The sequence below is a fragment of the Ascaphus truei genome, chromosome 5, assembly GCF_040206685.1.
Source record: "Ascaphus truei isolate aAscTru1 chromosome 5, aAscTru1.hap1, whole genome shotgun sequence".
Classification (NCBI taxonomy): Eukaryota; Metazoa; Chordata; class Amphibia; order Anura; family Ascaphidae; genus Ascaphus; species Ascaphus truei.
Window position 1 is genome coordinate 223,794,924 of NC_134487.1, and position 26,696 is coordinate 223,821,619.

General features: G+C 42.7%; 1 protein-coding gene across 1 annotated transcript in view; it reads right to left on the bottom strand.

Moving 5' to 3' along the window:
• The window catches only part of LOC142495763 (RUN and FYVE domain-containing protein 1-like), a 597,647-nt gene that overhangs the window by 45,482 nt on the left and 525,469 nt on the right, over positions 1–26,696 (bottom strand). Inside the window, 2 exon segments of the mRNA XM_075601692.1 lie at positions 14,372–14,449; positions 19,938–19,986. Of these exon segments, the coding sequence (XP_075457807.1) occupies positions 14,372–14,449; positions 19,938–19,986 (127 nt within the window).

The window sequence follows — 26,696 nt, forward strand, 5'->3', positions numbered from 1 at the left end:
CGGGTTCCCCGTAAGAGATGTCTTCCTCTTTATTGGACTGGAAGGGCCACTCTTCCGTGGGGTAGGGTTCATTACAGGAACGCTGCATCTTGTCTTCCATTTTTAGGCTATCAGGTGTAATTTTCTTCCTGACCTCAGGAGGCACTATTGCAGCTGTTGCCACTGTATTTGCTAGAACCCCCAATTGTGGTAGTCCTACAGATGGGCATATTTTGCTTGTAGAGGTCGTATCTCTCACAGGCATCTCTGTAGACTTTTTCTTTCTTGGATAAGTTTTACAATATCAGCAGTGCTGTGCATGCATTTTCTCTCATCAGGTATACAAGTTGTGCAGTTGCTAGGTAAAAAAGTCTATTTGCTTTACACCATTTTCTTGCAGGGTGCAATCTCCCCGCTTCAGCAACAGAATTTGGTTTTCTGCCTGAGTTCAGTAATTTTCAGTCTCATCTTTGGGTATTATGGCATTCACACTTCACACTTTGGGTGTCTGTTTTTGCTCCCAAGATATATATAGGCAGACTTTTTTACTTGCAGAAAAAAAACATTCTTTGCAGTGGACTATTTCTTTCATTCCCGGCAGGGTGACTCAACATTCAGCAATTGGTTTTGAAAAAACCTTTTACACAGTTCAGAAATCACTTTTCCCCCTATAGGGCAATTTTACACTCAGCATTTGTTTGCTAAAAATTCCCCTGCTTCAGCACAGTCTTGTATCAATTTTCACACTTTTCTGCATATACTCCATTCACAGCTGGTAGTCCTATGCGGTGTGGCAACTTTTATTTTCAAAATCAGTACCACTCGTGGGTCACCATCTGTATTCACTGCTTCAGAGAAACTTTTGAAAACAACAAACATCTATCCCTTTTTAAGGGCTGACTCACTTCTTGAACCCTGACTATGGCTGAAAGGCAAAACCCCTATTTCAATGACCATATTACACTTTGTGATAGGCAAATTAAGGTTTAGCTACTTCAGCAGTCTCTTCTGGGTTTTTGTAAGTTTCAGTGCAGTGTGGTTTCAGTGGTGTGTATCCCTTGAATTCCGATCTCTGCTGCATGAGGTTTTTTTAATTTTTTTTTCTCAGACTGTTTGTAGGCAAAAAGCATTAAAAAAAATTTCACATAAAAATCTCCAGTCCTTTTTAACTACAAGGACAACTCTTGTCCCACCTCGGACACCAAATATAGACGGACGTTCACAGAGATACACCATTAGGAGGCTTTATAATGTGAAATTATAATAGGCTTTATTGTGCCTGTTCCTTTTCATCAAGAAATTATCCAAACACAGGGGGGTGGGGGGGGAACAAAGCTTCCATTCACTTGGGAGTATTTCTAGTGAAATCCTATGCAATTAGTTCACATCTCCATCAGTTAAGAATGTCTCGCAGCCCCAAAACATATAGCATGAAAATAAGCAGATATAAGCAGTCTCTTAAGAATAAAAGTCTTATCTGTTTCTTGGAGGGAAAATCTTCTCACTTCTTGGTTCAGCTTCAGGTGTAGTAGTTTTCCCTGTGTCTTGAAATCAGCTCTGCTGTGCAAAGCTCAAGACCGGTCAGCTCCAAAGGTCAGCTCTCAGTCAGAGCTAAGGAGAGTCACTTCCTGTCTGAACAGACAGGTTTTTGTAAACAATCTAATCAGGCAGGTGGTGTTTAGTAATTAACTACCACTCTGCTAGATTAAAGGCACATTACTGAACAGGGATAAGTCCCCTGTTACAATATGGAAGATTGCGATTCGGAAGGGGAAGGAGGTCGGCAGCAAGGAAGCGGCCGCCACAGGCAAGTGACTTCATATAAGGTCAGATAGGCCCGAGAGCCACAACATCAAGTCCAATACGATTTACCTCTGGTGAAGATGATGGGGAGGATGATGAATATAAATATGTGGGTTGTAATGGCTAAGGGAAGGTCCATACTGCCTTCGCCCATGTTGAGGGGTGCACATCCGTGAAGCGTGAAGCGGGTGCGTTTTCAGACATGGTAGACACTCCATAGGGGAGCGTGTCTAGGGGCGTGTCAGTGACATCACAGAGCTGGTTCGCCCTCATTGGGCAAACCGCTCACGTGACCTGCCCGACACGCCGAGAAATCAGTTTCAACTGATCCCCTGCGCAATGCGTGCCCCTTCCTGCTGCCGCCTGCGCGCTCTGTTGGTACGATCAATGCTTTAAGGCAATGTGATCGTGCCACACGCGGACACCTCTGCGTGGTCTGTGGCAGGATAGACCCAGCCTGAAGAGGTATAACAAGTTGAAAGAGGAGCAGGACTCCAAAGAGGCTTGGGAAAAAGAGCCATCATCAGCCGCATCTGTTATCAAACCAACATTAGCACTCCTTAGATCTCTTCTAATTTCCCCCTGCTCTTATAAAGCCAAGAGTGACAATTTAAAAAATGTTTTGGGTGAGGATGCAACCACCTGTTATTTGTGCTATGTTGTGGTGGTGAGTAGCATTTAAGCAGGAACACATATGAGTACCTCTGCACTGATTAGGCACATGAAACAGAATTACCAGGCAATGTGGCAGAAAAAAATTAGAGGCTAGTGCCACAAGCAGTGGCACTAGATGCATATCCCTTAGGCAATGCTTATAGCAGAGATTACGATAATGTAGATATTGGCATTCTAGGTAGTGATGACAACGTGAGCAGGAGCTGATGACAAATGGCAGCATTAGCAATAAGAATGGGAACCCTTTGACACTAGCCACATTCACAGACAATGTCTAGCCCAATATACCAACGTATAGTTTAAGACTTTGAAAGGATATATCATAATTCTGGTAACAGAGACTTGCATATGAATGAGTTGGTCAAAAGTTAGCTGTTGACCTGCTGCCCTGTAGCTTTCTGGAGCTCAAAAGCTTTATGGAGTTGTTGTAATGCGTAGTACTATATTGAAATATGCCCAGCTTCAAGGCTGTTTTCCAAATTGAACCAACAGGTTGTCGAATAAGTGAGCCAAGAACTTGATTAATCTGAGAATAAGAGTCTTACAAAGTTGTTATAAGATGCATTACAGCAGACATGAGTGTTAGACACTGCAGGGAGATTACATGACCAAAACTGCCAATCAGGTGTGCTTCTTCCTTTTTAGTTTTACTGGTAACAGTAGGAGGTATTGTGATTGTGGACGTGGTACCTGTGAGAATCAGAAGTAACAGTTTCAGGAAGAGGAGGCAATGCTAGGAAGTGGCTAACTTACTTACAGTCTCGTGTGCATGCAGTTTTGAACAGAATACCAATAAAGTAGCAGATTATCTTGCCTAGTTGGAGGACGAAGTTGAATGGTTATTTTCTTATAGGGATGCAAAGGTTAAGTTAGTGGTGGGTCATAATGGATTCAGCTTGGTGACAGGGCTACCTAAGGGCAATCTTATTCAAGTCCCCTATTTTGCCTATATGTTAAACCTGGAAGTCATTCACTTGTTCTTCCCTAGGAAAGATACGACACAGCATGAGAACCTCCAGCTGAAGGGAAATCTGAAATCAAGCTAGCAGGGAGCAGCAGCGGCTGCTGCTTTCCCAGACCCAGAGAAAATTACACCCCCCCCAACCACAGCTTCTGGGAAGATTAGATGGTCTATTGCCTGTATGTGGTTCTATTGTCTGTAGGAATGTAAGTCTGTCCTGTCATAGCTCAAAGTGCACGTACCCACAGATTTAAACTCTATATACTAGAGCAGCTCTGGCAACAACACATGGCAGTGAATGATTACATTGTGAAGTATACCAAGCTCATTAGGGGGCCTACGTATTGCTGCATTTCATGGGGGAGTTGTGTGGGCTAAGAACAGTTAAAGAGACTACTGCTTTGGTCAGTTCTCACAAGGCTGGCATAAGTCAAGCTATCTCCTTATTTTTTCCTAAAATAAAAGCTAGATAAGTTGCACTAGTTTGACAAATACATAAACAGGTAGCAGAAGTGGTTACATGATTTTTAAAAAAATGATCAAATTCATATATCCTCCATAATTTCAAATCAAAATCTAACAGACTTAGATTAAAAGTTATATTAGATAAAAAAAACATAAAACACAAGGACCTGTGACCTTCTCTGCTGCCCATGATCTAATTGCCATCATTTGAAATACTGTAACTAACAATTGCAGTCATAGCTGATCCTTTGGCCGATACTGCTGTGGCAGCTTTTATTCTAACAAATCACCATTTTTTACCTGGCTTGTTCCTGGAATGCGACGCTCTTCACCTGGCGCATGCCGCGTTCATTTTGCGTTCCCAGCCACGGGTCATGCGCGGCTGACGCGTGGTTGATGGGTTTATTGATAATGGTTCGGATTTAATAGGCTGCAATGCTTCGCGTGTCCGCCAGATGGCAGATATTCATGAATTGTAATGCGCTTCAGTAATGTGTCGGCTTGCAGGTGTTTCATTTAAAAAAGATACTGTACCACAGTGTGCCATTGTAACTTGGCCTTGAGACTGAAGGAAGAGGTTGCAAAAATTTATCAATTTAGGCTTTTCATATTAAAGAAAGACAAAGACCAGTTTCGGTTACAGTATTCTCCAGAGACCCGCCCGCCATGAGTGTTCAAGTGCAGCCCGCTTTCCAAAAACCCGACAGAAGTTACGCGTATTTGATATGGGCCGCGATTAATGCAACAGAGGATAAGATGGCAACAGTTGTTCAAATTTATCAGTATTTTATCGAAAACTATGACTTTTACAAATTTTCGCCAACTCCTCATACGTGGAAGCGTGCAATAAGGAAAAGGTTATGTAGCGATCCCTGTTTTCATCGTATTGAGCCACAATTTGTTGGAGGGTATTGGTGTGTATCACCGGATTTTTCCGGTATCTATGATCATGAAGGCGGCAAAAGGCGAAGGGTCGTGTTAAAACCAACTAAGAAACGACAGTCGCTGCCAAGCAATGCACCAGCACCGGCACCGGCTTCCAATGACGGTCCCGCCGTCAGTGACAACCCTGAGCCTGAGCCTGAGGCTGAGCCGGATTTCGCGTGCAGTTTTGATGAAGCTTGCATGTACCTAAGCAATTTCCAGCCTCACCAGCTGACTACAGGTGGACTAGTCCCGCTGCAAACTATCGACGTGGATGATCAAGAAAGCTGGACTGGCAGTGGACCGGCGCCGGCGCCAGCTGAATGGGAAATAATATGGTGAGTATTGTTGCCGTATTATTTTCTGTGTTTTTTTTATTTTGACAATACTGTATAAATATCGGTGCGATTCCAAAGTCAAGCGATTCTCCAGTAAGCAATATCATTGGCTGAGCGGCTTCTACAGTACTGTACTGCAGATACTGAACAATTTGTGGAACGCTAGGCGCATGCGCATGTGAACAGGAGAAAATTATTGGTGGGGCTGGCTGGGGACTTCTTTAGGGGGTTGACAATTACTGTACATTAAAACTTTTCTTTTTGTTTTTCCTCAGAAAAGAAAACGGCTAATGGGGGGATTTCGATGGATAATATCGCGTTGTGTGACAATGCCTGCCCATTGCTGAATTGGATTTAAAACCCCACGTCTACAGGTTTTTTGCCCTTGTTCCGGCCGTACAGTATACTGTGTAATAAACCCGAAAAAATAAAACTATGCATTTATTCTACATGTACAGTATCATTTACATTATGTGTGTTCTACAGTATACAGTGCCAGGTTCCTAACATCTATGGGCAAAATGAATTTTATTTCTAGGTGCCCTAGAACAGAAGTTCCCACGCCAATTGGCCGTGAACTTGACCGAGGCCCTAGTTCCCACGCCAATTGCGCGATTACCTTGACTCCGTTCTGTTGCCACGAGAGGGTCGCTATTTGCCATGCAATCCTGCCTGAACTAGGACTACATGGTGACCGAATCTGGGCCCTCTAGGTTGAACAGAACCGGAGTTATGGGTTCCAGGTTTCTGCTCATTCTGACTTAGCCGTTTCAAAGCAGCGCGGCTTTCTCTGCCATTATGGTCAATGATAGGACCCTCCTCGCTGGCGTGACCCTTTCTCGTCGCCATTACTGGTAGGACCCTGTTGGGGTCGAGTGAGGGGGTTCCTAACATCTATGGGCAAAATGAATTTTATTTCTAGGTGCCCTAGAACAGAAGTTCCCACGCCAATTGCCCTAGTTCCCACGCCAATTGCGCGATCATTGCTCTTTTTTGACAATGTTGCCGATCTTGCGGCTTTGCGGTCTGGCAGTAAAAAAACAGTGCAGTAAGCCTCGACATTTGTTACACTGTCAAAGGAGCAAATGGAAACAATGTAAGACAAATCAACATGTTCTTTTATTGGTGGAGTCAGTACAAAAACATTTATTTACAAATATTGTACAATGTTGAAACATTTTAAGTGCACAGCAATTCAAAACATCGACAGTACAGTCCTAGAGGGCAGCAAACAGGGCAGGTTTGCAGGGCAACCTTAAAAACCGTGCCTGTTTTCGGCCCCCAGGGACTGGAGTCGTGCATGTCCTGTGTAAAAAAAACACACAACAACATCTCCTTTTTTTAAGTACAGCAGGTACTGTAGGGCAAAACATGTACAGTACAATACAGTTCAGCACAACAGTATGGTCTCACAGAAAGTCCTCCACATTGTCCATCCATGGCCGATTCCTTGCATGGCACAAAACGCCATTAATGCAGTCTCGAACGCCTTTCATTACAGGATCTGTAACTGCATAAAAGTGCCACATTTCATCCACAATGTTTTTCCTTAAATTGACAGGAAGCGCCTTTTTTACGCGATTCCCATCGTAGTTCACTTTGAAGGCCCACTCGCAGTACAAAGAGTAGGGAACATGGTGCTTAAAAATGAACAAGGCATACATGTGGGGTACACCAGCACTCATCACCCTATACTTCTCCCTGAGCGCCGGTGGCAGATCGCACAGGGTGATGTCGGGCACCGTATCGATGCGAGCGGGTGTAGGTCTTTTGGGAGCGGGTGTGCTTGAGGCGACGGCCGATGGTAGGTTGTCTGGGAGGAAGCTTTCCTCTGGTCTAGGTCGCCGTGTTGTCTCCGGGCGTGGTCTTGACGGGGTTGTCATGTCCTCCTCAACGGCATACATGTACACTACATCTTCTGGTGGAGGGGGTACGCTTGGTGATGGAAGGGGGTCGAAGGTCCCATTCATCACATCCATGTCACCCCCCTGCTACGGCGTTGGGGAAACAGGGGCATTAGCACCGAGCAAATAATGTATGCCCGCTATGTCAGCCTCTATCTTCTCCATCCGTTGATCCATTTGTAGCATCCGCTGCTCCACATTTAACATGGTCTCCAGAAGCAGATCTATCTTTGCTAGCACAATAGAGTTCCCGGGGAGATCCACACTTATCCCATTCAGCATCCGGTCTAATGAGGTGCTTCTTGTGCATGGCGTCTGGACATTTGGGGGGATGGGTGCAACGGAGGATGAGATGGGGGTTCCATGGACAGAAGCGGCATCGACATCGAGGAAGAGTGGAGGAGGTGACCTGTGGATACCCAGTAAAGGAGAAGCGGCAGCGTCGTCGAAGAGGGATGGAGAAAGTGACCTTTGGATTTCCGGGCGAGAAGCAGAGTCGTCTAAGCGCAAAGGAGACAGTGACCCGTGGATTTCAGAGGCGGCAGCATCGTCGGATGGAACCGGAGAAGATGGGGGTGGAGAAGATGGGCTGAAGATTTCCGGGACAGCTACAGCAGAGTTGTCGAAGCATATGTGAGGAAGTGGTCTGTGGGTTCGATGGGTTGGCTCACATTCGTTTTGCGTAGAGAGTACATCACCGTATATCTTCTTCACATAATGAGGCTTACGTCTAAGAAAACCCTTAGCCTTTGGGGTCAGCAGAAGGTTTTCTTTATTGGCCTTAGCCTGTCGCTTTGGCGTGGAAACGGCAACCGCCTTTCGCCTTTTCAGCTTGACAGGCACGGCAGAGGCGAGAGGGTTCCTGCGTCCATAGAAATGGGGTTGCTCCATGGAAGCAGGTGGCCCAATGCAGTATCTGGACAAGGGCAAGTTCAGATAAAGATCATCGAGTGGTGGGCTATGCAAAGTGTGTAACCTTTTATGCATGGCGACCAGGTACAGGTGTTGAAAGTGGGCGTACTCTAATGTGAGTCATTACCGTATAAATACACCATCCATTTTGTGTATTGACTGCACATAGAATACACATCGACTAAACATCGAATATACATTCTTGTGTTTGTATTTCTTTCTACTCGCAGCAATGCCTGTTAAAAAGATTTCAAAGGAGCTCAGCATGCGAATTAAGGAAATGTACACGAGCGGACACCGAATTGCAGATATCCAGCGCTGGTTAGCTACTTCTGACCTCGTTGTGCCATCAACCACCATGTGCTATCATGCATACGGAAAAAACAGAGACCGCAAAAGGGCACCAAGGGTAACTAACGCGTAAGTATATTTATAAAACTTAACAAAAAAAAAATATATAAAACTGTACGTGCTGTACTTTTCATACAGTACAGTACATCTACAGTACAGTTCTGTATCTACTGTAATACTGTTGTTATTTCTGTTGATTTATATTACAACATAGTTTGTATATTTATATTACAACATTATACATTTTTTGTATATTTCTATTTATCGTACAACGGTATATATAGGGTGTATATTTATATTACAACAGTATATATATTTTGTATATTTATATTTATAGTACAACAGTATATATATTTTGTATATTTATATTTATAGTACAACAGTATACATTTTTTGTATATTTCTATTATCGTACAACGGTATATATAGGGTGTATATTTATATTTATATTACAACAGTATATATATTTTGTATATTTATATTTATAGTACAACAGTATATATATTTTGTATATTTATATTTATAGTACAACAGTATACATTTTTTGTATATTTATATTTATCGTACAATGGTATATATAGGGTGTATATTTATATTTATATTACAACATTATATTTATATACATTTTATATTGCTGCATATTAATAAAACAATATATTTTCTTTACATTGTAGGGAGACAACTCTTCTGGTGGACAAAATAAGTGAGGAGAATGATGAGAGGAGTGCATTAAGGGTTAAAAACACTCTGCAGGAAAAGCACAATCTGACTGTATCCGAGAGCAGCATAAAGAAGATGAGACGCAGCATTGGATGGAAATATGGACGTGTGAGGTTAGTACTGGACAGTACAGGAGGTAAAAGTGTTATTTAGGAAACTGTACTGTACTGTGCCGCTAATTTTTTTTATTCTTTGTCATTACAGAGCGTACCCCATGATACGGGACGCAAACAAAATCAAAAGAGTGGTCCAGGCCCAGGCATGGATCGACAGTGGGGAGACTTTCCAGGATTGCATCTTCACTGATGAGTCTACTGTGTCGCTGGAGAGATTTGCAAGCTTTGCATTCCACAAAAAAGGCCGCACATCTTTGAAGCCGCGGCCAAAACACCCTGTGAAGCTGCATGTGTGGGGTGTCATCTCTTAGCGTGGACCGGGTTGCATTGTCATCTTTGAAGGTAAAATTTATCAAATATAATGTCGCCTAATGCATTGTACTTTACTTGTGTTGCCTTACTGTATGCACTGTACTGTACTATTGTGCAGTTTTTTGAGCACTTTTCTTTTCTTGCTATAGGAATCACGAATAAAGCTTTCTTCCAAGACAACATTGTGCCCGTGCAATACATCACACGCGAGTTCCCCAACGGTCACCACTTCTACCAGGACAACGATCCGAAGCACACCGCGTCAACGGCGCATATCCTTGAGCGCGGCATCAACTGGGTGAAGACGCCAGCGGAGTACACTGGCGACACAGTTTATTACACTGCGGCCAGATCCGCAAGCCGGGAGATTTCCCGGCTTGCTAGTGGCCGCCCCTCGGCGTGCCGCGCGTCATAGACGCGCGGTCACGCGTCTTCGGGAGCGTGCGCCCCCTGCACGCGCGTCCAGGGGCTCCCCGAGGGAGCCCTGGTGTCCCGCGATCGCGGGACAGCGGCAGGGGGTTCCGGGGGACCCGGCGGACCCGGCAGCGGTAGGGAGAGCGCCCCGATCGGAGGGCGCTCTTCCGCTGCTTCGGCGCGCGCCCGTCACTCTCGGGCGCGCGCCAGGCTACTGCTGCGGCACAGAACGGGCAAATGCTCGAATAAACTGTGCCGCAGCAGTAAGTGCAGTAAACCGTGTCCCATTTTTGTTCCCCACTGTTTTTAGCTCTTAAACCAATTGTCCTTTTTTTCCAATGACAGATCGCCAGACTTCAATCCGATCGAAATGGTCTGGCATCAGCTGAAGGACCATATCCGTAAAGTGGCGAAACCCTCCAAAAAGGACGAGTTGTTGAAAGGCATAATGAGTTTTTGGAACGATGTACTCACCGTGGAACGCTGCAATTAATATATAGACCATATTGCCACTGTGTTGCCCATTGTCATCGCGCGTAATGGGCAAGCATCAGGAAAGTAGTACTGTGCTGTAGTATTGTAAGTACAGTATGATACAGGTAAGTATGGCACAGATTTTTTCTTTCCAGATGGTCAGAGTATACAGTAGTTAGTTTTTTCTTTACAGAGAGAGCAGCACCAGCCATCAGGTTACAGTACATAGAATGTAACAGTAGTCAGAGTATACAGTAGTTCCAGTATACAGTAGACTAGTTTGACAGTACTACAGTAACTGCCTACTAACTGCTCAATTTTTTTCTTTCCAGAGAAAGCAGCACCAGCCACCTACAGTAGTTCTACACATCACACAATGCCATAATACAGTACACACATACAGTACAGAACAGTAACTGCACTAATTTTTTGTTTTCTTGTCGTTTCAGGAAAAAAGGGTGGCATGGGGGGAGGTGGGTTTTTGTGTCCAGTCTAATCTGTTTGTACAGTAAAATGTACAGTATAAAAACAGCAGTAATGATGTACACAAAACCTCTCCTCTCTCAATGAACTACTGTACTGTAGACAGAATGAGGAAAAGATAAAGACGGAAAAAATAATATTACTATACAGTATATACAGTATACAGTATATATATTATACAGTACATTACAGTATATATTATTAAATAATATTCTTATAAATGTGCATTATTCATGTTTCCCCATGTTTTACAAATGTTTTCTAAATGGTTTTCCAATTTCCATCTGCCAAAAGAACTTAATAAAGACTGCATTATGTATTATTCATGATTATTTTTATCTTTGTATTTTTTGGGTCCTGACAAAATAAAATAAATATTTATTCACTTTCCTGCAAATCATAATCATTGACAACAACCACCCCTCCAGTATAAGAATGAATGACAAAACAACATGAATCAGTTAATGTTTTTTTTACTCTCAATTCTCACAATGCTGTGCACATCAGATTTACATTTCAAATTCGAGAGGGGATTTTCCAAAGCGTTACCGTAAACAAAGCCTGTAAGGGTTGGGGGGGGGGGGGATGGTGTGATTACACGCAGGCGCACTGAGGCTTTATAGCTCGGCTATGGACGGATTAAGAACACAATGGCAATATTCAGAAGATTAACGACTCTGTGGAGAGAGGGGGTTGGTAGGGTAGGGTGACTCATGCGCTGTAAGCAGCAAGCTCCCATCTCTAAAAGGATTAGAGTACACGCAGGCACAGTCAGCCGATTGACGCTTGGCTAGGGACGGATTAAAAACACAATGACTACAGTAACTGCAGAAAATGAGCAAAGCGTTGTTGTGTGTTTTTTTACACAGGACATGCACGACTCCAGTCCCTGAGGGCCGCAAACAGGCACGGTTTTCAAGGTTGCCCTGAAAACCTGCCCTGTTTGCTGCCCTCTAGGACTGTACTGGTGCAATTCCAACCCGCTCAGACCCACAGAACGGATTATTTTAAATTATATTTATATATTTATATTTTAAAGATATAAAAGAATGTACTGTATTGTATGTAAAACATGTGACTGTAAACCATACTGACTGACAAATGTTTTCACACATGTACTGTAGCAGTAAACCATACACCTGTTGATGTTTTGAATTGCTGTGCACTTAAAATGTTTCAACATTGTACAGTATTTGTAAATAAATGTTTTTGTACTGACTCCACCAATAAAAGAACATGTTGATTTGTCTTACATTGTTTCTATTTGCTCCTTTGACAGTGTAACAAATGTCGAGGCTTACTGCACTGTTTTTTTACTGCCAGACCGCAAAGCCGCAAGATCGGCAACATTGTCAAAAAAGAGCAATGATCGCGCAATTGGCGTGGGAACTAGGGCAATTGGCGTGGGAACTTCTGTTCTAGGGCACCTAGAAATAAAATTCATTTGCCCATAGATGTTAGGAACCCCCTCACTCGACCCCAACAGGGTCCGACCAGTAATGGCGGCGAGAAAGGGTCACGCCGGCGAGGAGGGTCCTATCATTGACCGTAATGGCAGAGAAAGCCGCGCTGCTTTGAAACGGCTAAGTCAGAATGAGCAGAAACCTGGAACCCATAACTCCGGTTCTGTTCAACCTAGAGGGCCCAGATTTGGTCACCATGTAGTCCTAGTTCAGGCAGGATTGTATGGCAAATAGCGACCCTCTCGTGGCAACAGAACGGAGTCAGGGTAATCGCGCAATTGGCGTGGGAACTAGGGCCTCGGTCAAGTTCACGGCCAATTGGCGTGGGAACTTCTGTTCTAGGGCACCTAGAAATAAAATTCATTTTGCCTATAGATGTTAGGAACCCTCTCACTTGACCCCAACAGGGTCCAACCAGTAATGGCGACGAGAAAGGGTCACGCCGGCGAGGAGGGTCCTATCATTGACCGTAATGGCGGAGAAAGCCGTTTCAAACCAGCGCGGCTAAATCAGAATGAGCAGAAGGTATTAGACTTCAAAGACAACAGCTCGCAAACGACCCCATTAGTTTTTACACGGCATTGCAGTATTGCTGACAGCGAGAATAAAATGCTTAAATCACGGCCGCGAAAATAACGCAATTCACTCCGGGCGAAAACGACACAAAACCGCACATAACCGGGATAATCTGAAATTCGCGGAGCTAGCCGAGTTAGAATAAAGGTTGTCGCCACTGTACATTTACAAAGTTGGAACAGACCCAAGACTTGGAGAACAAGCACCAACACTGATGATGTTTCTGGAGGAGATGGTCCTCTGCCTCCTCGCAGTCATTTCTCATCACCCATCACCACTGCTCTTCACCATGTCTCCTCTTACTTACTCTTTTCCTTGTCCTCCTCCTGCCTTTTTATTTGTTCTCCTCCTCCTCCTCCTCTCATTTTCCTCCAATATTCAAAATAATAGATTAGGGAGTAAAATCAGATAGATAGGGAAGTATGTGTAGCATGTATATGCATTTTGCAGTATGTATATGTGTAATATGTGTACTTTGTGTGCTGGGTTTATATGCTTCATAATATTTTTTCTTTTCTTTTAGTTTTCATCTCTTGTGAGTTATTCATCAGCCTCACCTGCCATCTGATAACCGCATGTTTGTGTTATTTCTGCATATGTTGCTAGTCTTTATGCACTCAAAAGATGGCATAGTAGGTTTTTTTGTGTTAATAATCAGCACAAAGAATTGCAGGAATCTCGAGAACCCATTAAAGTACCAATGCCAATTTATTTTATTTTTTAATCTGAGGCAGGGGAATTCATTGGAGTCAATCTCTGATCCCCCAAGGCCCATCTGGTTTAGGCAATAATAATAAATAAAAAAAACCTATTGATAAAATAAGGAATTTAGCCGTTTTGGTACCCAATGACACTCAATGAAAATTAGTGAGCGAAGTTATCTTTTTGCTGGTTTTCTAGAGGAGATTGTGTTCACCGCTCCACAGAAGCAGTGATGCAACCTGAACAGAAGAGGAGAACCCCATTCTTCAATGTGTCTCACCATGGTAACGTTGCGATCACACTTTCACTACCTGCCAAAGCGGCTGGAGCATTTTGCTGCCACGGCCTCTCAGCGCTGAAAGGTTTAAAGTTGCAATCCTCCTCAGAAAACTCCTTTTTTTTAACCTCAATAGGTCCAGATGAGCTAACCCATGAATCCTCTGATTGCCAGTAAATTAAACTTTTAATTTGGACGTTTAATGTAAAAACTACCAATATGTATATTAGAGAAAATTCACGAATTCTAACAGCACTCACCAAAAACAGCAGCACTCACCAATAATCCGTGGCACTGAGCCCAATTAGAAACATGCTTTACACTTGGAGATGGTGTATAGAAAATGTATAAAAATAGGCAATCAGTTATGCAGGAAATAAATAAATTAAACCGGGCTGGTTCTGTCATCATTCCATGGCTTTGACTCCACTTGACAAAAGGATCGAGTGATCCCGAAACATATAGAAAAACAATTCTGTAAAACACCTTACAGGTATATCACCATTGTAAATACTACAGTACCTTTCTTCTGGAAATAGAGAATTCTTTATTGCATTGTTTGCAGCCGGTTGCTTCATCATCCTTTAGCCACAAGTTTCCCTAGTTACAAATACAAATGTTCATTAAATGACATGAAAATAAATAAACAAAATGGTTGAAATTACAAAATGGTATAAATATTTCAAGCGAATGCCAGTCACATTCTTGTTGCAACGGAATAACAGCTTGTAAAATAATCATTATAGAGGTTACATTCCACCATGATGTGAAAAGACGACAGCACCTATATAATATGAAGAATTTCAAAGGGGATGACTCTAGAATAAAACAGAGATTGGTAAATTCAGTCTCTTCCTGTTGATTTCTTCCTGAGCAATGTTGACCTGTACTCAATCAGCTTGACCCTGTGAACAAAAAGTAAATAAACAGTTCGGATCTCCTTCAAGAAAACTAAAGTACACCTAGAAGCGGCACCTGTGTAGTTTATTAGAATGGTTGTTACATTTTTGTAATTTTAGTAAGCTCCTTCCCAAATAAAATCTAAATAAGCCAATACAAACAGGGCTCATGAAATGTAAGTGTAAAGTCTAGGGACTCACTACATACCATAACAATAATTAATTTATAAAGTAACAACGGAAAATGTATAAATAGGCCGTTTTCTTACGTTACTGAAGAACATTATTAATAATTTCATAAAAATAATTTTGAAGATAAAATTTGACAGTGTCTCACAATGACCCTGAGACAGAAAGGAAACCTGTTGCTGATTAGGGGCAGGGTCTGGAAACAAGCCTCATGTGTATGATCCGCTTTGTGTTGCATGCTGAATTGCTGTTTAATTTGCTGGAGCTTCTTCCAGTGCCTGTCTGCACCCCTTTCCATTTTATTGTATTCTATATTATTGTATGTCTTTATTTATATAGCGCCATAAATGTACATAGCGCTTCACAGTAGTAATACATGTTGTATTCATATAAATAACAAATAATATATAATTCCATTGTTATGAGTGCATAGAATAATCAGAGATCCTGAACACCGTTCTCCAAACATTTTGTAACAATCTTTGTCCCATATTCAATATAATATGCATGTGCATCTATCTCTATGTAAGGGACGGCTCTATGATTATGATAAAATAAATGGGGTTCAGAGGCTTCGGAAGAAAGGAGTTCCGGCGCCACAGCCAGTGACAAACATCAAAGGTACTTCCGGGTTCGTAGAAAAAACTTTATTGAAGCCTCACAAACACATGGCTACACCACGATCTCCCCCTCAACGCGTTTCACGCTATGGAACAGTGCTTCGTCTTGGACTCACTACAAGATGAAGCGCTGTTCCATAGTGTGAAACGCGTTGAGGGGGAGATCATGGTGTAGCCGTGTGTTTGTGAGGCTTCAATAAAGATTTTTCTACGAACCCGGAAGTACCTTTGATGTTTGTCACTGGCTGTGGCGCCGGAACTCCTTTCTTCCACGTCCTATCTTCAGAAGGCTGCACGTCAGGCACTGGAGCCCAGAGGAGAGCGGGACCCAGGTCTGAGAGCTCTAATAGGTAAGGTTTCCCTTCCCAGCTCTGACCTATCTTGAGGTCCGCCATTACACTCTCCTTCTCCATCCTTTGTGACCTCATTTGACACCTATGGGTGCAGGAACTAACTGCCAGAGCGCAGGACAGGCTTTCTCTTTTCAGAGGCTTCCCATATTAAATAGGTATCTTTGAATCTGTAGTGACTTAGTCCTTTTCGGATTCTCCGGCTTTTCACACACCCATTTTGTTGAATTTTAAGTACAGATCGGGAGAGATGCAAGTATGTTGTTGGGCATAAGTGATTTTCATCCCATACATTTTGTTCAATGCTAAATTCTGATAACCTATTTGTCTCTCTCATTTTAGATCATTTGTTTTAATGTCTAACTTGCTGAAAAACTAATTACATTCTAAAAAATATATATATATAAAAATAAAAAATACCTTAAGAATGTTTGTTTGCTTGGAAACCTACAATGCCATTTATATACTGAACGTTCTCCTTTCTTGATAGGCGAGTGAAGGGCTTTGTTATTTAAAGGTTGTGACATTCTGAGCTCATCTCTGCCACCACCACACTCGTTATTATTTTATTTGTAAGCTGAAATCAAGGCATTGGCATTTTATACAAGGATAAACAATGCAAACACCAGTTTTGAAATCCCAATGTTGATGAAAATAATTTTCTAGATAAGTGGTATAGTAAGGATATAGTAAAGACCTTAAGTGGAATAAACTACTGAAAATATGTTCATGAAACAATAATGGGGAAACATTTAAAAAAAAAAAAAGCATGAGGTACAAATATTATGGTCTAATGCTGGGATTCACTAGGCACCGCTGGAGGGTATCGCAGCCCAATCCGGTGTTAACTGCCAATCATGGCATTGGCAGATAACGCCGAAACAGTGTGTTATACCCCACATCCTCAATTATTGAATCTCCTCCTAAGTGTCAAGGCAAAAGTGGCGCAATTCTGGGGCAAAATAAACTGCACCACATTTATCAAAAAGAATATACTATGGATTTCAGTGGGATTTTTTTTATTTGTTTATAAGGTGCAGATTATTTTTTTTTGCCCCAGAATGGCACCACTTTTACTTGGTACATAAGCTCCATCATTTACCTACAGTACAAAAACAATTAAACATTCCTTTTTTTTTTTTTACGTCGTACCACATCTTTTTTCAGGAACCAAGCTTTAAGAAAGATTTTTTTTTGAAAGAGAGACTAAAGCACACTATCTTGTTGTGCAGTGCCATTGACATTTTGGTTGAATGGGCGATGCTATAAGGCTCCTTTAATGAATAGCCCAAAAGTCTTCATGCAGGTATTGTAAACTCCATACTGAATGGTGAAGTGGCAACGTGTTTTTTGTGAAGGTTTTTTCATGACCTCGCTACAACACGTACAGAACTGCCCTCAGTGTCATAGTATTAATACATATATTTAGTACTTATTTTTTTCTTAACAGATTAAAATAAAATGGCATGTTACACTACCGACACGCTTTATTACTCTGCGGCCAGATCCGCAAGCCGGGAGATTTCCCGGCTTGCTAGTGGCCGCCCCTCGGCGTGCCGCGCGTCATAGACGCGCGGTCACGCGTCTTCGGGAGCGTGCGCCCCCTGCACGCGCGTCCAGGGGCTCCCCAAGGGAGCCCTGGTGTCCCGCGATCGCGGGACAGCGGCAGGGGGTTCCGGGGGACCCGGCGGACCCGGCAGCAGTAGGGAGAGCGCCCCGATCGGAGGGCGCTCTTCCGCTGCTTCGGCGCGCGCCCGTCACTCTCGGGCGCGCGCCAGGCTACTGCTGCGGCCAAGAACGGGCAAATGCTCGAATAAACTTGGCCGCAGCAGTAGATATTCAGTACAGCATACAACAGTAAAACAAGATACATACAGTATCTATTAGATAGGTGTCTTTGTTTTTAAATTAACTTGGGGAGATATCCACAGGGTGGAAAAAAACGGTGCACAGCCAAATGAAGCAAAGATGGATTATGTGACCATAAAGAAGTATTTATTAGTTAAAAGAACATGACAATAGAGTCTTGGCGTATCCTCTAACGCGTTTCACGCCGAAGCGCTTTGTCAAAGACTCATTCTGAACTTCACTGCACCGGAGGGATTTCGCCTTCTCAGAGGATTCCCAATCGTGAGTAACCAGACAACGTTATTTAGTGCTTACTTTGAAGCCAGTTGTCCGCTATTCTGGTAGCCTGAGTTCATCTTGGCGTTCCCCGCACGGACTGTCCTCTGCACCCCCTCCTCCATTCTGGATGTGGTTCAATGGGGAGGCTTGAGTGATATACTTTTGGCATAACAGTGAATGTGTATACATTTAGAGACAGCTCTGCTCTTCAGCATTTGTCTTTATTCTGAGCCCCGGATTAGGTGACCGGCATACACGTCACCACACATTTTAAATTATCTTCCCTACTTATTTCTGAAATCAGTGTGAGTAAAAATAACTAAGAACTAATAGATATGATGTGCTAATTAAGTGGTTTTTCCTCATACAAGTCCTAATAATATGACATTCAAGTCCTATAAATTCAAATGCCAATTAAAGGAATGGATGTTTCCTTTCCTCCTCCTCGTGGTATTCTGGAATGCCCACTTCCTTTCCAACAAGCTCCCACCAATGCGTGATTTCTTCTGCCCCCCCTCTGTATTTTGTGGTATGACTGAGTGGAGAAGTATGAGCTCTGTGCTAGGGGTCACCATCGCCTATCAGAGATCTTTTTTTCCTTTCACTCCTCGTTATGAGGGTCATGGTGCGGGTGTGAGGCTTTACCCTTCCTTCTCCAGACAATTTCAGCCTCTATACAGATGTACTGTAGTAGGCTTTATATATTCCTAAACTCTGTTGCCCCAGATAGCATATCCCAGAATACCTCAGTATAAAACAATGTTAAGTGCTACATCGGTATGTAGAATTTTTCTCTTTAACATCTGTCATTATACCGTAGATATCTTTTGCCGTTTCAAAATAGCATTCTTCCATGCCAGGCACCACTACTAATCTCTGAAATATATGGTCTCATATATAACCCAGGTTAACTCTTAATTGTGCTCCTCTATCCCTCATCAAATCTAAATCCTATTCTCTTCTTTTGGTATTGCTCAAAATTTTTCTACATATGTAGCCAACATTATTGCACTTGCTATCGTGCGGTAAGACCAAAAATGTAGCTTGCAAATTGCACAATTTTGCAACTGTGGCTCCATTGTATTCAATTGCAAATCGTATAATGTGTTAAAACGCGCCTTGGAAAAGCATTATCGTGGGTGCAAGACTGTTGCAAGGCCAATATTTACTTTACTCACTTTGCTGTGACTTCTGCTACTTATTAGAGCCGTCCTCTTCTTCTTAGCCCTCTCCCCTATATCCTTGAATCCCCTTTCTTAATGGTACAGAGAAGGGTCTCTTCATTTGCTCTCTACCTCTCAAACCTCTATCCCTCACATTCAGCTTTTTCCTTCGGCTCTGACACCTTTCTCTCCAATTTAAAGCATGTTCCTGTTCATGAAGAACATGTTATCAAAAATACCTCCCTTGATTCAATACATCTATTTATTGCCGTGCCACACTTCTACATGCAAAACGGAGTGTACAGAGGTGCAAAGGGATAATAATAAACATATCGACAACAGATGTGTGACTAGAATGTCACACCAGGTCCCTATTAAATGCCCTCAATGTACAGTTAAATGTGAAGACTTACTGTAGTAAGCCTAAGGATACCAATATCCAATATAGTGCATTTTATAGGAACCTGGTGTGACATTCTATTAACACATCTGTTAATAAAGTTTGTTCTCAGATGGAATATTACCTTGTCCTGATACTATTAGATGCATAGGTCTTAAAAGTAAAGAGTAAAGGGCAATATGTTCACAAAGGAAGAGCGTTTCTTTACATGGGAGTAAGCTAAAGTACTGGGACCACCTATAGGTACATGGAAATCTTCACGGTTTGTTTTTTAGGCCCCAAAAATTCAAGATGTTGCTTTTTTATATGTTTCTTTAAAAACATGTGTTTGATACTATACCTTAAGTGCTTTGTTGACTTCCTTTATATCTTCCATCTTTAATTTTGATCTGAGGGGAAAAAAAGTTAAAAACCATCATACTATTTTACAAATTGCTAAAATAAGAGTGAATACACATGTATTGTCATACATAAACTGTTCTTTAATCAGTTATTTATACACTGTCATTTACCGAATTAAATTTTTTTAAATTCATGCAAATGTTGCTATAATTTTTTTTTTAAATCTAATGGTGCTAAGAGTATAACTGTTCTGTCCCCTGTATGTTTTTTTTTTCTTTGTGCCTATGGCTGCAGTTCCCTTAGCCTAGTTTGTGTTACAGTGTTACTCCCAGCTGTTCTCAGCCTGTTGCCTAGCAACCCCTTCATATGGCCTCTGATTTGGTATAATCCAGGGAATCCCTTACTCTTGGTTTCTCCCGCCCTATTTCCTGCTTGTCTGGATGTAGCCCCTTCATTTTCAAGCCAGCAGCCATTGTGAGTGGTTCCTCCCTCACTGATTCCCCTAGGATAGCTTTGTCTTTTTACCTTCCCCTTATTCTGCTACCCCCAAGTCCCCTTTGTTATCTGTCTGTACTCCAATAAAGTTTTCATAAACTAAAGAAGTACTCTGTGTGCTGGAAAAGGAGAGGAGTTTAGCTGCCTGTTCCAACTCATTAAGCCACAGTGAGCCTGGAACAGAACAATAAGATTTGAATCTTGAACAGCAGCAGTCAAAAACATCAGCCCTGCCCAGTTAATCTGTGACACTGTTATTCCTGGCTGCTGTGATTTTTTCTATTGTGAAAGACCCAGTAAGGCGCTATCTTCTACACACAGGCCTCATTATTTATTCTTATATGGTCATTCAATAATTTTATTTAAATATATGAAGAATCAGTATATGTCGCTTATCTTCTGTAGAACACCATATTCCTCCCCTGGACTACTATTGCCCAGTGATAGTAGTTAACTAGCTGTCATTATAATTTAAAGTCTGCCCACTTGGTATTGATAACTGGTCAACTAGACCAAACTCCATGCTAACATCCCTTAACATCCTGAGGCATACTCTTTTTCTCTCCCCCACCCCCACCCCCAAAGAGATGCCACTTTACCTTTTGATTGAACATTGCCCCTAATTCCCTCTAGTTCAGAGGTGCGCAATCTTTCCCTGCTGCGCCCCGTCTGCTTGGGCGCCCTCCCCCTCCCTTACCTTGTCTCCGGCTCTCGGCGTTAAATAACATTACGGGTTCACGAGGCAACGCGGGCGTTATTTGACGCCGTGTTGCGAAGACAAGGTAAGTGAAGTTACAGAGGCCTCACACTATCACCCGGCATTAATTTAAATGCCTTGAGGGAAGAGCGCAGAGCCTCTGCAACCGCCGCGCCCCCCTGAAAAATATTGCGCCCCACAGCTCTAGATTGTAAACTGCCAGGAGCAGGACCCTCATAACCTACTTTATCTGTGCTTGTCTGTCCCTACTTATATTGTATGTCATCCAGTTTATGCAATTTATGTCAGTCTGTACCCTCACTGTACCGCGCTGTGGGATATGTTGGTGCTTTACAAATAAAGGCTAGTAACTATGCTTACAGGTATAATTCCTGACACAGCCGCTCTCATTCATTATTTTAACAACAACAAACTGCACATCTTACTATATATTTCTGAAAGTGTCCTATGTGTCCGTGTCTGTATGTGTCTCCCTGTGTCCCTCCCCGTGTCCCTAGCGGCAATCTCATTGGACCTTGGGCCAGGCCAATGAGATTGCTCCCTTGGCCCGCCCGCCCCCGCACACCTCTCATTGGCCTGAGGCGGAGTGAAGGAGACACACACACACACACACACGAGGGGGGGGGGGTGTTACATACATTAGCGGGGCTCACAGTGTTAGCAGCACATCTCCCGCTCTCTTACCTGCCGGTCCCGGAGGCTCCGCCTCTTCCTCCGCCTCTCCGTTTCCTGTGCTTTCACCCCCCTCCACCCCCGGCGCCGCTACAGTCAGCGGGGGAGCGGAGCGAGCACCCGGGACACAGCGGGGGAGCGGCCACAACACGCTGCCTCCCGCCTCAGATCCACGTGGGAGCTGCCGGACGGGTGAGGGAGCTGCCGGACGGGTGAGTGAGCGTCCTTCACCTCCCCTCACCCCCTTCACCTCCCCTCACCCCCCTTCACCTCCCCTCACCCCCCTTCACCTCCCCTCACCCCCCCTCACTCCACTTCACCTCCCCTCACTCCACTTCCCCTCCCTTCCACATCTCCTCCACCTCCCCTCCACCTCCCCCCCCCTTCACCTCCCCTCCACCCCCCCTTCACCTCCCCTCCACCTCCCCTCCGCCCCCCCTTCACCTCCCCTCACCATCCCCCACCACCCCCCTCACCACCCATCCTCACCTCCCCTCCGACCCCCCTTCACCTCCCCTCCGCCCCCCCTTCACCTCCCCTCCGCCCCCCCTTCACCTCCCCTCCGCCCCCCCTTCACCTCCCCTCATCACCCCCCACCACCACCCCCCCTCACCACCCCTCCGACCTCACCTCCCCTCCTTCAACGCCTTTCGTCCGCCCTCCCGCCTCTGCCTTTCACCCGCCCACCGCTCACACCCCTGCGCCACACAGCCGCCGAACGCACTCAACAGACACCCGCCACACTCGACACACACCCGCCGCCTCTCACCCACCCCACACACTCGACACACACCTGCCTCATCCTGCCCCTACGCAACAATATCACTGACCAGCTGTCACCCGCACTCGCCACACACCCGCCGCCTCACACCCCAGCAGGACCCCGACCCACAGCCAGCACTCACTACCCACGCGCCACCCGTACTGAACACCCACCTGCCGCCTCACACACGCTCACACCTTAGCAGGACACACGCCTCACATTTTCACATCACTTATGTCACCAAAATATACATTGTACTGTGGTGTGTTTACAATAAACCATTTTTATACAACATCGTATTACATTTTCTTCCATCTATCTTTTCAACATTATTATCCAACCTTTACACGATTTATAAATAATACTACCTATTACGGATTTACATCCCGGGCAACGCCGGGTATATCAGCTTGTACATAATAAACATTAGTATATTTCGTTGCCATGTAACTTAAAGGACACAAAACAAACAAGGAACAAGAACCAAAAATATGAATGCATACCACTCAACAAAATAGGTGGTGATATGCTTTTATACAATACAATATATTAATAATTGTAATGTTACCATGTCTTTGAGACAGTTAATTTTATTTCCTATACACTGTAGTTCATAAACAAGTAACTAACCTTGAGTAGCCATTAATACAAAAAAGTTTACCCGGTTACTGTCAGAACTTTTGATTCTGCATTAAACTCGCTTAATCTAGATTCCAGACCTCTGCCTTGCTCACCTTCAGTCATCTGATCTGCCAGTTCCAATCTATTTGTCGGACTACATTTCTACCTAGTCCCTCTAATCCTCTGATCTCCTTGTTGCAACCGCACATGTTTAAAAAGGACTTTAACCAATTATTTTTTAGTATATCTCCACATAGACGTACAGTACGCCAGTAGGGAAGTAGTAGGAGGGGAAAAAAACAGTCTGAAACGGAATAAACAGTGTAGACACACTCTCTTAAAGTGGCCATATTTTTGTGGTCACACAGCACAGCTGGAGATAACAACTCCACTGCAGCATCTGAAGCAGGCTTTGCATGGAAGTGATATGAGCCCATTACTTAGAATATACAAGCATAACTTGTTGCAGGTATGGCAATATCTAGCTCAAAGCTTGCTTTGGTTTTGTAACATGTAATGGCTTTCTGTATTAAAGATAATGGCCCATACATGCACACCATACTCATTTTGTAAACTGACACTTTTAGACAAGTCTAATTGTGATTGTTATGCAAAAAAGGCATGCATTTATGAGATCTTCATTTTTGACAAAGCACAAAGAGCAAACACTGCAAATGTCATAGGCCAATTAAGAGTGCCAGAGAGTTTGCTGACATGAGTAGTGTTGTCAGGTTGGAAAGTAGTGGTGGGCTGAAGGTCAAGCTGAAACTCAGCCAAAATATCATGAATAGTATAGTTGTTATGTCACATAATGGCTAAAAATCTCCTTGCCTAACCAGGAAATAAAAGAAATACTAATTATCGTATTGTACATTTAAAAAAAAATGGCGCTTGTGGCCATAATATTGGGAAGAATCAATTATAAACGCAGACCAAGCGAGTTAAAATTCATGAATATATTTGAAAATGCAAATACTGTATTGTATTTCTCAGGTATATAGAACAATAATAACAGAGAAAAGACTGCAATGTCTATGAAGCTTAATATCTTGTTGTCTTGTCTCCCCTTTTAAAGCCATCAATGCCATTTGCTGTCACAACTCCCAGTGGAGTCAGTTCCATAGCTTGATTGTCTGATGAGTGAAGAAGTGTTTCATTTTGTTTTACATAAGTTTTAACTGACATTTTCAATTGGTGCCCCATATCCTTGTGTTAGGTATGATTTTGTATTAACCATTCACCATTTACGCACTCAACAACATTTAAGATTTTGTACAATTCTATCATATCTCCCTTCAGTTGTCTTTTACCAGGCTGGAAGACAATGTTTGCAGCAATCGTTCATAAGGTAAATAAATACCTTTCATAATTTCTGTTGCACTTTCTCTTGCTTCATTATATCCTTTTGGAGCTGAGATAAGATCTATTTTTTATTGAGTTAAGCAAATCATTTATTGGGGGGAGGAGGGGCAGGCGACAGAGGCCCAATATTTTTTCTGAAGTCAAAGCTGATTTTCTGAAGCATACTGAATACTTAATACTTAATGACATACTTTTTACAATATACTAAATTGTATAATATCACATACAGTATTGTGGAAAGAACGCTGCTTGTTGCTCTCCTTCTCAAGATGAATGACCGGCAGTCTCAAGTACTTTGCCAAGGTTGCAAAAGAACGCATGTTTTGGATGAATTTGTGTGGAAGAGCTAAATTGTTTTGTAATTATGACTGGTAAGGTTTCAGCTGGAAGAAAATGTAAACACTGCATTTGAATTTAGAATGAAAAGAGAACAAAAAATGAAATATGTAATATTAATCAGCACAACTCGTACATGGAAAATCATGGCATAAAAGAATCAAAAGGTGTCAACTGTGTTTTAAAAATACGCTAGAGGTGTCACCACAGAAAAATAAAGTTGAGGACCAGTGCTGTATTCAAAGATTAATATTGGAATGCAATAATGTATGGTAGACAAGAGCTGCGCATATACAGAAGTCGGGTAATAAGATAAAATATGTTTCCTCTCATTTGGTTATGTGGTACAGTAAATGAGGTTCTGGAGTAAATTGTGCGTGGTTTGGGTATTTACTGTACACATACTGTTTGGTCAAGCCTAGCTCAGACATTCATGACTGCTATCACCTCTTAAAATGCAATAATGTGCTTCTACTAACAAAAATAGTGAGACTGACATTTGATGTTTTTATAAGACAATATTGTTTCTTTCTATTTACAGTATCTGAGATAAAATAAACGGTTCTACTTTTTACAAATGTCTCACTTAGGCCCTGATCCAGCTGTAGATGCCATTCAAGTAAATAGCCATATTGGGGTGCACATCGCAGCTTGATGAATCCTGGCCTAAGTGTAATATATATATATATATATATATATATATATATATATATATATATATATATATATATATATATATGCAAATATAACTGTATGCTCATCTGCATGTCTCAGGCAGGTCTGCAACCCTGCCTTTCCCCATTATCACCCAGCATACAGCACTTCCACTGCAGCAAGGGATTCTGGGAAATGACATGCAAATGAGCACACAGTGTCACTTTTTGCCTCAATAACCATTTTTAACATGGTTCCCTATAGGCTTAAGCTTGCTGCATGGTCACAGCTTTGAGCACAGCCAGGGTTAAGGTGCATACCCAGAAAACCACCCACAGACAGCTGTTTCGACCTTGATGGGTCTCATCAGTGTGGGGTTGATTTTACTGGGAATGCAAGAGAGGCTATGGGATAGCCTATAGGGAACCATGTTAAAAATGGTTATGGAGGCAAAAAGTGACACTGTGTGCTCATTTGCATGTCATTTCCCAGAATCCCTTGCTGCAGTGGAAGTGCTGTATGCTGGGTGATAATGGGGAAAGGCAGGGTTGCAGACCTGCCTGAGACATGCAGATGAGCATACAGTTATATTTGCATATTTGCTTTCCTGTGGAGGGTTTTTGTCACTTTTTTTTACTCACCATAACTTAACTCAGTATTATGTTTTTTATATATATATATATATATATATATATATAATATATATATATATTTAAAAGAAAAAAACAAAAAACAACAGGCGCACTCATAGTGTAAACAAAACACAGAACACAGAACCCCAGCGAGCTCTTTTTGGGAACCCCTGATCCCCCACAAAATTTCTGTGTATTTCTGTCATGTTGGATGTAGCATTGGGCTTCTCTGTCGTCTGTTGCACTCATAGTGTAATAAGTTAATACATTTATGTAGGACTGGTAAAGGTAAAATTGCGCACTCACAAACGAAACAAGAACATGAGCAGTTATGAGTATACTCAATCGCCAACAATGCAGGATTCCTTGAAAAAGAACGCTGTGACGTTCGAAACGCGTTGGATGGGTCTTTTGTCACATTAAAGTGCCCTTTTAATTATTTTCTATTTTGGGTCCTTCCTGCTCCGTTTGTGCTGGTGCGCTTTTGGTCTCCCTTTCCTGTGA